Source organism: Temnothorax nylanderi, unplaced genomic scaffold, assembly GCF_030848795.1.
Source record: "Temnothorax nylanderi isolate EJ_2023f unplaced genomic scaffold, tnyl_v1.0 TNYL_tig0070_pilon, whole genome shotgun sequence".
NCBI lineage: Eukaryota > Metazoa > Arthropoda > Insecta > Hymenoptera > Formicidae > Temnothorax > Temnothorax nylanderi.
The window spans coordinates 539,049-551,410 of record NW_027249132.1 but is presented as its reverse complement, the minus strand read 5'-3'; the positions used below and the strand labels follow the sequence as shown (position 1 = coordinate 551,410).

At 40.4% G+C, this 12,362-nt stretch overlaps 1 protein-coding gene across 2 annotated transcripts in view; it reads right to left on the bottom strand.

Annotated features, from left to right (window-relative positions):
* LOC139773851 (ankyrin repeat and SAM domain-containing protein 1A) overlaps nt 1-12,362 on the bottom strand; it is a 47,331-nt gene that overhangs the window by 33,527 nt on the left and 1,442 nt on the right. For both annotated transcript variants that reach the window (XM_071708626.1, XM_071708627.1), the window contains exons 2-7: nt 5,277-5,357; nt 4,986-5,142; nt 4,581-4,726; nt 4,287-4,409; nt 1,323-1,549; nt 505-721 (exon numbers count right to left, since the gene is read on the bottom strand). In XM_071708626.1, coding sequence (XP_071564727.1) covers nt 505-721; nt 1,323-1,549; nt 4,287-4,409; nt 4,581-4,726; nt 4,986-5,142; nt 5,277-5,357 — 951 coding nt within the window. The remainder of the gene's footprint in view (nt 1-504; nt 722-1,322; nt 1,550-4,286; nt 4,410-4,580; nt 4,727-4,985; nt 5,143-5,276; nt 5,358-12,362) is intronic.

The window sequence follows — 12,362 nt, the reverse complement described above, 5'->3', positions numbered from 1 at the left end:
GGATACGTTTTCACTATATTTTACGTGCAAAGTTTCAATCCTCTCGAATAATTATATGTGAGAATATATGTATGTGAACATTTGATATATATTAAAATTTGCGTTAAGTGTAATAAATGAATGTAATTTATTTGTTAATAGTTTTGATTATTACACGTACGTTGCTAGATATTATTGAATACGTTCTAATAAATATTTATACGTCGAAATATTTAAATAGTACGTTTTATGCTATCTTATCAATTATATATGTGTATAATTTTCTCATAATATTTCGCTGATGGTGTAAATTATTTGGTTACTGCCGAATTAATATCTTACTAATATCACACGAACACATATATTAGTTATACTAGATGTTCTGTACAAACATGTATCATTATCTATCACGACATCGTAGTAGGAAGAAATCAATGAGGGGAAATAGGGGAAAGATTTGATATATACGCTATAAAAAATTATTGCAACGCACAACATGCAATAAATGTGAAGAAAAATACTCACAAGGACATGACGGAAGTGCCGGAAACGCGACGATCGTCGTCCCGAGGCTTATGATAGAACTGCCATTGAGTAGGCGACGTTCCTTCCGCGGGGGAGAGATCATCCTCCGGACGAACATTTTCGTAGGGGCTGCCCAACGAGTCGCCACCCTGCACCGGAATTGGCGGCAAGTTCTCGCTATCGGCGTCGCTTTCCACACCGGAGGAAGACCGATGCCCTGTTTCAAAATCGAAATTCTAATTGTACACAATAATCATCCGTATAGAAATACTTATAAATATTTTCAGACAAAACTAACGAAATTGCAGCGTTGTAGCTGCAGAGCAGCGAATGAGAAGGAAATAAAATAGCGAAAATACGAAATTAATTTTTTAAATACTTCTAATATGTAGCAATTTAAAAAGTAAGAATTGTCATGATCATTGTTATTGTACGATGTAAGTTGTAACGATAAAAATTGTAAACGTGTTGTTTCATTATTCGCACGTAATGTGTGCAGAAACAGATTTCGGGATTAATCCCATGTGCTTAATATAACGTTATGCAAATACACGCAAATCTTTATATGTGGCTAAGAGCGATTTAATTAAACGCTGCAGTAAACTAGAAACGTACGTTCTCTCAACAGAAATTCCACTAATTACATATGTGTATATACACACACACACATATGTATATTCCGATACATAAGCATATATATATGTAAATCGATATATACACACATACATATATATATATATATATATATATATATATATATATATATATATATCGATCGTGATGCTACGAAAATAAATTGCATGCGAATGCAGCCGTACTTTTTATCACCGCTGTGATATCTTGAGTAACATGCGGCGGAAACTGTCCCAGAAGATCAAGCACCGTGTTTTGCCGAGAATCCCTAATGCCCAAATCCACTCCGCGATCTAAAAGCGCCCGTACCACTTCCATCTTGCCACAGAGCGCGGCCTCGTGCATCGCGGTCCCTGCTGATGTTCTCGTATTGACATCAACTCCAGCGGCAAGGAGGACCTCCACGACCGCTCTGCAACAAAATTAAACGAACATTTCATTGCATTTTATTTTACGTTTCAAATAACAAATGTAACGGGCTCGTAAAATTTGCAATTATTCAAAGTTGCTACGTGTACCACGTTTATGTAAAGAGAGATTGCGTTTTGAGTAGCTTCGCATTTTGTTATGCTTTTTACGCAAAAAATAAGAAAATAAAGTCCAGCTTAAAAAGTATTAGGAAAAAAATAACAAAAATCGTCGACTATAACATGTGGATTTCACAATAAATCTCGAGCGGGAAACCAGAGCTTCGGGGATTTAAGCGACCTGGAAGCTTCTCCCGCGACTGCCATCCATCGACAGGCCATTAAGACTATCAGAGATGCATTTGCCATCGGCGCCTAATCGAAACACAGATTTTACCTTCCTTCTATCGGATGGGCCGTGTACCGACTGCGGTGACCGCAGCCGTCCGTCGCATATAGGATTGGCGGCTGAAGATCGGATTCGCATGCACCTATGTTGTTATTACCGTAGCATAGGGGTATTTGTATACTGGCTTACCGAGAGCATCGATATTGAATCCGATAATAGACATTACTCTCCGCGTCCGCCTCCCCCAAGCTGATCCCTCTCTGCCATCACACAGTCCCTTCCCCCCCATCCCCCTCCTGTTCTAGCCCCATATAGCCACACTGGTAGATCCACTAAATATCATGGTGCGCGCGTGAAACGCGTGCGTGAGCTCGACCGTCGCAATGTACGCAACCCCTCTCCCGTGTACGTGCTCGCGTGCGCGCGTACATCTACCTCAGAGACTCTCAAACTTTGCGATATCGAAATCTTCTAACACATTCAACAGATTGATCCAAAGTGAACAGAGGGAATTTAAATAGTGAAAAAAAAGAACATATTAGTCGTGTAAAGTTACGCCGTGTAAAATATAGCAAGAATACGAGACATAAGAATATGACTTTATTATACACTACCTACTTTAACATTATTGATATTTGATGATTTCATAGATATACGTATATAAATTCAATATTCACGCAATCCGCGATCCATTGTGGACGTAAATAGATGTACATGGACTTTTATTGATGCATTGATACTTTTCTCATCCCTCGTGGCGTTTTTTTTTTGTAGCTGCAGTTTGAGAAACGCTGATCTAGCCCAAACGCCCAAACAGCTCGTGCGTACGCGTTCGCACTCGTATACAGGCGCAAACGTCTCGCGCGCCGTTATTTAACCAAAATTCGAGCGATAAAATGTCACGTTCCGCACGCTCTCTCTCTCACGCCCACCCCACACCAACAGCACCCCCCCGGCCAATTCTGCTGCACCCTCGCGCGCTGGCATCGACGGAAAATGCAGCCGCCGGACTGTATATCGCGATACGATCGCATTATAAGCGGCAAACGCCGGTTAAAGCGATTACCGGCTGCGAGGCTGCACAGAAAAACCGGCGTTATACCCGATTACAATGTGACTGCCGTTTCGCGGCGATTCACGATTCGATTCGACTGCCAACCGGACTGTTACGATCATGCATCTCCTCGCTGTCCACCGCTCTCGTCTCCGTGGCGTCGATTATACAAAAAGCTCACAGCGGGATTACGGACTAGCATCGCGCCCTGTTAAACGAGAACGTATATCGCTCGACACCAAAATTTAAATGCGAAACGACCAGGTAACGGAGATGTTACAGCGTGTGATACCGAAATGATATTTGCTGTCGCGATTCTAAGAGACCAAAGGATTTTTCACGATTATCGAAGAAATATAGCAGTTATAGTTTTTCGCCATCTGATCATGTGGGTTCGACGTAATCGATTATCCGCTCCTTTCTTTGTCACCCCATTACGCGGTTCAGTTAATTGAATAATATTACACAAGATACATGGTTATGATTATGACATTATTTATTCCACATAGAAGGTTTTTCCACTCCAATTTAATATCGATGACTTATTAGTCATTGTATCATTATGTATATGCAATGATATGATATCTCGATATAATAAACAGCGTAATGCGAGAAACCAACATATTTTTGAGACGCAAAGGAATAGTATTTTGCCGTTGCCGCCATCACGATTAATATAGGTCGATACGTTTCGGCGGCAGTGATTAATACGATTCTCGTAATCGGGAGGCGGTCAGCAATCCGCACGGATGGACAGAGCGGCTGCCGGTGTGATGCGATCGGACGCATTCGCGTGGCTCGAGGAGGGACGAGAGGGCAATCGACGGGACGGTAATATGGGACGTGTAACCAGTAGAGGGTTGGATCGGATCATGCCAGTCGTAGGACGCATATATCGCATTCGACGGGATTACGCAACGCGGTGCTCTCTGATTGGCTCTAATGGCCAGCACTGCAAATGGCTCGACATCGTTATGGTTAGCTCGAACGAATCCATTGTTGTACTCGAACACAATACACGTTGCGCATTATCCAATAATTAGCGTGACCATTTCGCGGGAAGAAGTGATATGCGGTCCTTAGATAAACAAAAATACCCGCACTTGTGATGGTAAATTGGCATTGTACGTGCTTCATCGGAATATAATTAAAACCGCTAAATCGATTCGTACGAGATAAAAAGGGAAAATAAGGCAACTACATTTTCAAAATACATGATATCTCAGTATCATTAAATAATTAATTTTTATCACTTTCTAGCGATTATGAATTACTTATGAATTACTCTAGCGATTATAAATTACTCTTTTTCATATACGCCAAGTAAATTAACTCTTACCTGTGGCCATTGCGTGAAGCTAAATGCAATGGTGTATGCGGGAAGATCAGAGATGAGGAAGAATTACGAAGCGATTCGATTAATTCAGGATGCGTTCGCACGAGTAACTCCACAGTTTCCAATCTGTAAGAAACGCCACGATTACTTTACATCGGTGATATATTATAGCCTGCTCCGAGATCGAAGCGACAATATCGATTGCAAAATTTAATATCCGCAAATATCATGAAGTGTGTACGAAAAAATATGTGGTTGAGTCGCTGAAAAAGATATATTCGTATGTGCGCGATTTACCTGCCATATTGCGCAGCGAGGTCGAGCGCGGATTCTCCGCGGCTGTTGCGGATACTAGGGTCGCATCCGTATTGCAACAGCTGTGCCACCACTTCCGTGTGCCCGTACTGCGCGGCACAATGCAATGCAGTCTCGTTATCCTTTGTCTGTAACCAAATGATATTTAGAGTTTTTTTTTTAAACTAAATATTGCATATTGATTTGCGACATTTATCGAAGCTATTTCCACTTAACGGAGTAACTATTACTTTTGACATTCGTAAAATAAATTTCTTACATTATTTCAATGAGAAGATACTTTAAAACATATTCTGAGTGCCACAAAATCTTGAAATGCATCCTAAAGTCATTTTACGCGTTTGTATTGTCACAGAATTTTCATAAAATCAACATTATGCTACTAACCGCAAGATTCACTTTTGGTACCGATGGGCCTTGATTGAGAATTAATCGTACAATTTCCGCGTCCCCAGCCCAAGCTGCCAAATGAAGCGGCGAGGAACCTTTAGCGTCGATGACATTGGTGGAAGCCTCATATTGGAGCAGCAATCTGACCACGTCTCTGCAAATAAATGTTTTAGGAAATGTTAGAGAAGATATGGTTATTTTTAAATTCGATAAAGGGAAGAACATGAAAATTTTAACAAAGTAAAAATACTAAAGCATTTTTAAAAAGTATTTAAACGCATATTTTACCTATGCCCATTCAGGGCTGCATGGTGAAGAGCTGAATATCCACTGGCGTCTTGCACATTAGCACCTGGCCCTCGACGTAAACTGTAAATAAAATAATCGTTCAATCGTACGACAGAACATCGATAAATTAAAATTTTTACAATAAATATAAATTGTGCTGGATTATTTAAATTTTGTTTTATAGGTGTTGAATGCTAAGTCACAAGAATTAACTTGAGCAAAGAAATGCCAGATAGGATCGAAAATAAAATACTTCAACTCTCTCTACGCGATAATCTTATAGGACAATTCGCTAAGTTTGATTTGCCAAGAATTAAATTTTTGTATCATTTTTAACTCAAAAGCTATTGATGACTCGATGTCGAATCAAACGCTGTATTTCTTGGTTCTATTTTTAATATTCGTGATTCGAAGAAAGTGCACGACTGGCGGCGTCGACTCGCGGCGTATCTCGGTACATCCGCGCATCGCAGACGGTTAGATGACATAATGCGCCGCGTGAAAAGGAACAGACTCGCTAATGAAGCTTCCTGCATCCAACACATGTTCTCATTATGTGCCTTTGTTGCGCTCGCGCGGAGATAAATGTCGCGCCCCCGCAAACACCGTGTAAACGACGGCACCCTCGGGGAAAAGCGAAAGAGAGGAGAGCGCGCTATATAGCGTTGCTCCTCTTCGGCGACTTATGACTCCCGCCCTCGCCACCTTTCTGCTTCCTTTTATTGAATCGGATATCCAGATATTCCTGCAACGCTTTGCCCCGATAGAGGAATTTCTCGTTATCCCGTCTCTCTCCAAGTGGATTTGATTGGAGGAACGAAGGGGGAGGAAAGCCGGCGGCTATTCAACCGTCCTCGAAGCGTCGAGTATCCGCGTTCAAAGGCGCTTGAATTGACTGGATTTCGAGAATATTCGAAAAAGGATTCGAATAAAGTTTGTATAAAAGTGAATTCTTTTTTTATTTTTTATTTTTGCGAAATGCACGAGGGCAGGCGAGACTAAGTCGCCGTGAAAAAAAAAATTAAGCGCATAATCGAGATCAAATTCTTTTGAAAGTCCGTAATGAGGAATCTATTGGCGACATGAACCCGAGCATTTACGCGCGGTAATGGATCAACATGAAAAGCCGCAATTAATGTTTTCATTTCACAGTAATAAAGTTCCGACAATTGTACGTGCTGTAAGTGCGATATTATTGCCTAACCGACATAGTCATCCCCGACGTAGTGTTGTTGTAATGCTGGACACGTAACAGTAAGTTTATTGCCAACACCTAATTAACCTAGTAAATACATTGCTCATTATATTCTCATCGCGTTCGTAGGTAACGATTAAAACATCATAAGCGTTAGAAGCGTCAGTTCAAGAAGTGATTGCGAGAAAAAGGGTAATACTTCGGTGATTGACATATGTATTTGATAATATTGCGACGTGGCATATCTTGAGAAAATAAAATAATTCACAATCTGTACAATGCATGATCGACTCTTTTTATAGTATACTATGCATGTATATTCGCATCGAAGTACATCTTAATGAGAAATGTTATTAGACAGCATAATATTGACATTAGGCGACTAATAAATGCCACAAACTCGAGCACGATATTTGCGCAGCTCTTATATATCTTCGATATGAGGATTGAAGCGCACAAATATATATGTACATTGCATCCTCTATCATCTAGAAGATAAATCGGATATCAGAATTTATGTGAATGACCTTTAATGCATAATAGATGCTATAATGCACATACATATAGCAAAATATATTCATTCGATTTACGTGAGACAATTAAGTTCCGCAGAGAACGAGCGAGCAACCGATTCGAGTGAGATATTTCGATTCAAAAGACAACTTATAATTAAATCACTGATTATATACGATCGTATTAGTTCCAAGCAATCTAAATCGCTTGGAATCCATTATCGATCACAAACTCGCGCGAGGAAATGCCAGGAACTTTTCCCTCGTTAAAAAAAAAAAGAGCGTATATACACACATTTTAATCCCACGCCCACGTGACGTTCCCGTCAAAGCATCGCGCTCAGTTTACAAAACAATTACGTAAGCGGGAGACTTTTTTCCAGTATACGAGCGGCACATCAAAGCACGCCGTCATTAACTAACGTCGTCATTAACCCCTCGGATACACGCACTCTAAATCGCTGACTTTCCGTAGGCGGCACGCGACGATCGGCGTAAAGCTCCGAGCACACTCCCCTTCGCCTCCTCGAGGAACTCTTATGCCATTGTAACAGAGATCAAAAAGAACATTGTATCGCATAAGAGCGATATTACAGGGGCATGGCAAAACGTATGCACCACTCAAACAAAAATGGAAATCGTGTGGTATGAAAACAAGTGTTAACGAGCATCGTCGGTGTTAAAAAAAGTGATAGCTTTCAAGCTTCTCGCAAAATAAATTTTTAATGGTCGATTTTACTAACGACGTATTTTTCTTTCTTTTATTTTTTTCTTTTTCTTGCGCTTACGGTGTAATTTGTAAGCTTTAGACTTCGTATGCTCGATCGCGCTCGACAACTTGTCTTCCTCTTTATCTTTCTCTCTCTCTTTCTGTCTTCCCATAACGACGTCTTTCTTTATTTTGCCTTCTCTTTCGATCGTCGAGCCAGGGATGGGTGTTTGTTTTCCACGTCCCGACTCCCGACTACAACGAGGGTGGTGCACACAATTCTTAAAGCCGTGTACACGAACGCGTTGTGCAGTCATGCGTGCGCGTTTCCGCACACGTGCACGCGCAAAGTGCACATATACCATGGAATGACCCAAGAGAAGCGTTCGCGTGCTACGATCCTGGTTAGTAAAGAACATTTTGACTCTCTTTTTCTACCCCTCCACCCCTCTCTGTTCTCCCAGCGTCGCCCTTTCACTTTTCGTCCGCCCCATTCATTGAGTTCATCCGCTCTTCCAAGTTCCTTAATTAAACCCTGAAGATTGTCTGCAAAAAGGACATCGTCCGGTACCCCCGTCGTCGCTGAACATTACGAATGAGATGAGGGGGCAAGAGAGAGATACAGAGGGGAGGACGATCATTGGTGGAAGGGCCGTCTGTTGGACACCGTATAATGGTAATTTCTTGTTGATTTTAATCAAGAAGTTGCGCGATCGAAATGGCCATCGTGGGTCAGCTTCCAGCAGCGTTAATAATCGTAGCTATTGTTCCTTTCCAATTCCGAAAAAAAAAGGAAAATATAGGCTTGGCTAAACAGGGTAACTATGATATTGATGAGCAACATCTTCAGCTAGTTAATCGTTCAGGATAAAGATTGAATAAATAATGAAAAATATTGAATAAGTTAAAAATTATAAACTTGAATAAGTAATGCAGATAAGTGAATAAGTAATTTTGAGTGCATTAAAAACACTTGATGCAAACATAAAATTACATAAACTATATATATATGAAAGAAATGTAATACTGTTTTAAAATAAATCAAAAAATGATTTCATGAATCTTAATGTTTTGTTATCGCTATAAATATTTAGAAAGGATCGGAAATAATATTTATGTAATGAATGAATGAATGATACGACGAGGGACATACTCGCGCTCTACCATAATATTAATGGAACTTCCGTAAACATCTTAAGGGTAGGATTAGAAATATAAAACGTGGATGGATAAACGGAGCTTGGTAGAGCTCTTTTCGACTGCATGAACGTGAGTGCCTAGCGCGCGAACGCACCCTTATGCCGGAGGCAAAGCGTAGAGGAAAACTAGGCTGAGAGGGAGAAGGAGCAAAAGAGAAAGCGATGAAGAGGAGAGAGGCAGAGAGGGCTGAAATGGGAAAGAGAGGGAGAGGGAGCGAGCGTGCGAGAGAGAGGAGCTGAAAGCTGTGAGGGTGTATACATGTGAGGGGTGCTGGGGCATCAATCGATAGTTTCCTCCGGCAAAGAAGAGAGGTACGATACACGCTGACCTAGCCAAATGTCCTTCTTCGGAAATATTTGACGACAGGTGCGGTGAAGAAAAAAAAGAAACACTTGCATTTAGTACAAATTATGCCAAGTGTCCTAAAAGTAGTAATAACAATAAACTTCGATCTTTAAGAAATATATATATTCTATATATATATATATATATATATATATATATAGACATAATTTTTCCTCGATAAATATAAATGAAAAAATAAATAAATTATATATTACGCGCACGTAATATATATTTATTTAACTTTAAACATATTTCAATTGTTCCAAATATTGCGAAACAAATTAGCACAAGCAAATCAACCGACTACAATTTATCGGATTCTGATTATTACGCATTTACAATTGGTCCACAAAATTACTTCCGACAAATTTCAACTTACTATATATCACGCGTGAAGTACGAATATTTTTACTCTATAGATATTACATAATTCACGTTACAGTATCGATTTTCTTACGTTCTGTGTGTGTCCCGTGAGATTATTTTCCTAGCTTTGTCTTTCAACGAAGCTGTGATTAAAATTATCACACCTACATACAAAGTAAAAAAAAAAGAAGACCGAACGACGAACAAAGGATAAACACGCATTCGCGGGCGCTCGTACACGAAAAGTGGTGCGTCCACTTCGCGATTAGCATCGCAAAATATTCTCAGCTCCCTCGCCGGGCTACAGTGTTGAGGAGCTCGGGGACGACGCTCTCTCAGGGCGGTCGCGTTTTATATTGCTTTTCTGTGATCTTTCGACGAGGAGGGCAAAAAGGCAAGCGCGTGTCGGGCGGTGAAGAGGTCGCGGAATAACGAGAGAAGAAGAAATCGCGCGGGCAAACTTGCCGCGGGCTGGCTTTGTAGTTACGGACAAGTTGCGCGTTGCCGTCGACAGGCACGAGAGAGACAATTCGTTGGAGAAGCGCGCGTTCGTTACGATACATTTAGGAATCACCGACGGCGAATCGTCGCCCTCTTCCAGCCCTTAGATAGAGGGAGAACGATATAGAGGAAAATTGCAAGGCTCTTCAGTTGCGACAGTTGCTTTTATCGTAAAATCTGCTTTTTACGTAAATGCGTATAATGAAAAACTTATACATTTTTTATGCCACTAATTGAGTTGTTAAAATTTGATAGCATTTTGTTTTCTACACGGAGATAATTTTCTCTTAAAATTTACCCTGAAATCATGGTAATTGTGGGATAACATGTACCACCAAGAATTTTATGTGAGCTATTCTGATATCTTAATATCCACCATAATAAAAAATATTAATATCTATTACATTAAAATATAAAATGTTTGATTAATTTTACTAAAATATATCTAGGAAATTTCAATAATTTTTCAAAATTTACCAATCTGCTTGGTAATTTTTATCACGTTGTTTGTAAAATGTCTTTTGTATATTTTAAAAATTCCTTGGTTGCCAAGTTGTCCCAAGTTTGTAGTGAATTTAAGAGTAAAATATAACAAAAAATTCTCTCCGTGTAATATTAAGTATTTTGTATCAAAATTTAATCTCAATATTTGATGCAGAATAACAGTCGAGCGATATTATAATCGAAAATTTTTTGCTCGTTATTTTTACTTATATAACTCATCATTCCTCCTATTTCGAATTTTGATTTCTATTATGGTCTAAGGGAAAAAAATAATCCAGAATAGTGTATATTTGCCAATAACGTGTATAATATTTATGTACACTTGTTCTGGCAGAGCTCATCCCTGAATAACAAACAGATTTTTCCCTCGCTCTCTCTCACTCTCGATGTCTTTTACCTCTTTGCACCGTCGCACGGTGCAGTCATTCTTAAAATGCGTGAATGCGCTCGTAGCACGTGCGCCCGCACTCACGCACGCACGCAAGCATGTACGCACGCATGCACGCACGAGTCCCTCGAAAAACAAACCGTGAGCTTCTTGCGCCGTCGTCGTAGCATGACTTAATTAATGGGAAGGAGCAAGTAGCGTCGACAAAGTCCGTCTCTGTCGAGGAGTTCGCGACACTGGGTCAATAAAGAGCGCTCGCCGAGTAGACGACGGTGTTTCACTAATTATGCGAGCGTCACTCGTTCGGAACGACACCATCGGCGATCACCGGTATAATTGAATGAGGCGAGAACGCGGCGCGATAATAAATTCATTCGCGTTCAATCGACTCGCTCTACACGTCCGGTAACTAATCGTCTGTTTGAATACGCTTGTACAAGGCATTAAAGCTCCTTTATACTACGTGACTTTTACGATGATCTCTCTTGAATGGACTCGTATTGACATTTGTCTGCTGCTCTTAATACAAAATAGCCTTAAGAATTCTGAAGACTATTTTTTTCTATTTTTAAATTAGAATAAAATTGATTTAAAAATTGTCTTTATTGATCAAGCGAAATGTACTCCTATCATAAAACGTGCAACGAGCATCTCGAATAAGAAATAAAGCGATTTATTTCTAGATGTTTTTCACGACGATCGGAAGAGGAATCTATGCTTTCTATCATGTCCAAAATAACTAGACACGCGATGATATCGTGTCAAAAATAGAGCAGTGTAGTTAGGGCTTTATCGTCGCGCGAATCGATGCGAGTATCGCATTGCTCGACGGGCGTACGACAGCTTGACAGATGAATGAACAATTGTTTTACTCTGATTTTGACCATAATGACGACACTGCGTACACACACCGGTCGTTAATTTATTTCCGCGTGGAACTTTTTCGTCGGGACGAAACACGCGCCCGGTCGCGCCTATCCGATTATTCGTCAGCGCGTTCTCGCGAATAAATGTGGAAAATTAACGGGACATTCCCACGGTAATGTATGTGTTCGCGAGATCGTTTGCAATTAGCGTTAATTCGTTCACGAAGGATTTAAATGTCTCCAACGTGTGGGAAGATAAAACTGGACTCTCTCTCGATCATGGACCTCCGTTCCTTCGCGGTGGCCTATTGCGTTCCCCGCGTTATCGATGACCCTTGAAAAATGTATATAGCCTGCACTCGCCAAATAGGTCCCTCTATCTATCGCCGCAAATAGAAAGTAGAGTGACTCGATAAGTGCGTTGCGGATGAAGCGCTCGAAAATAGAGGCAAAATATATCTTCATGTTTTAATGAGGCCTCATATTTTTTTGCCTTATAC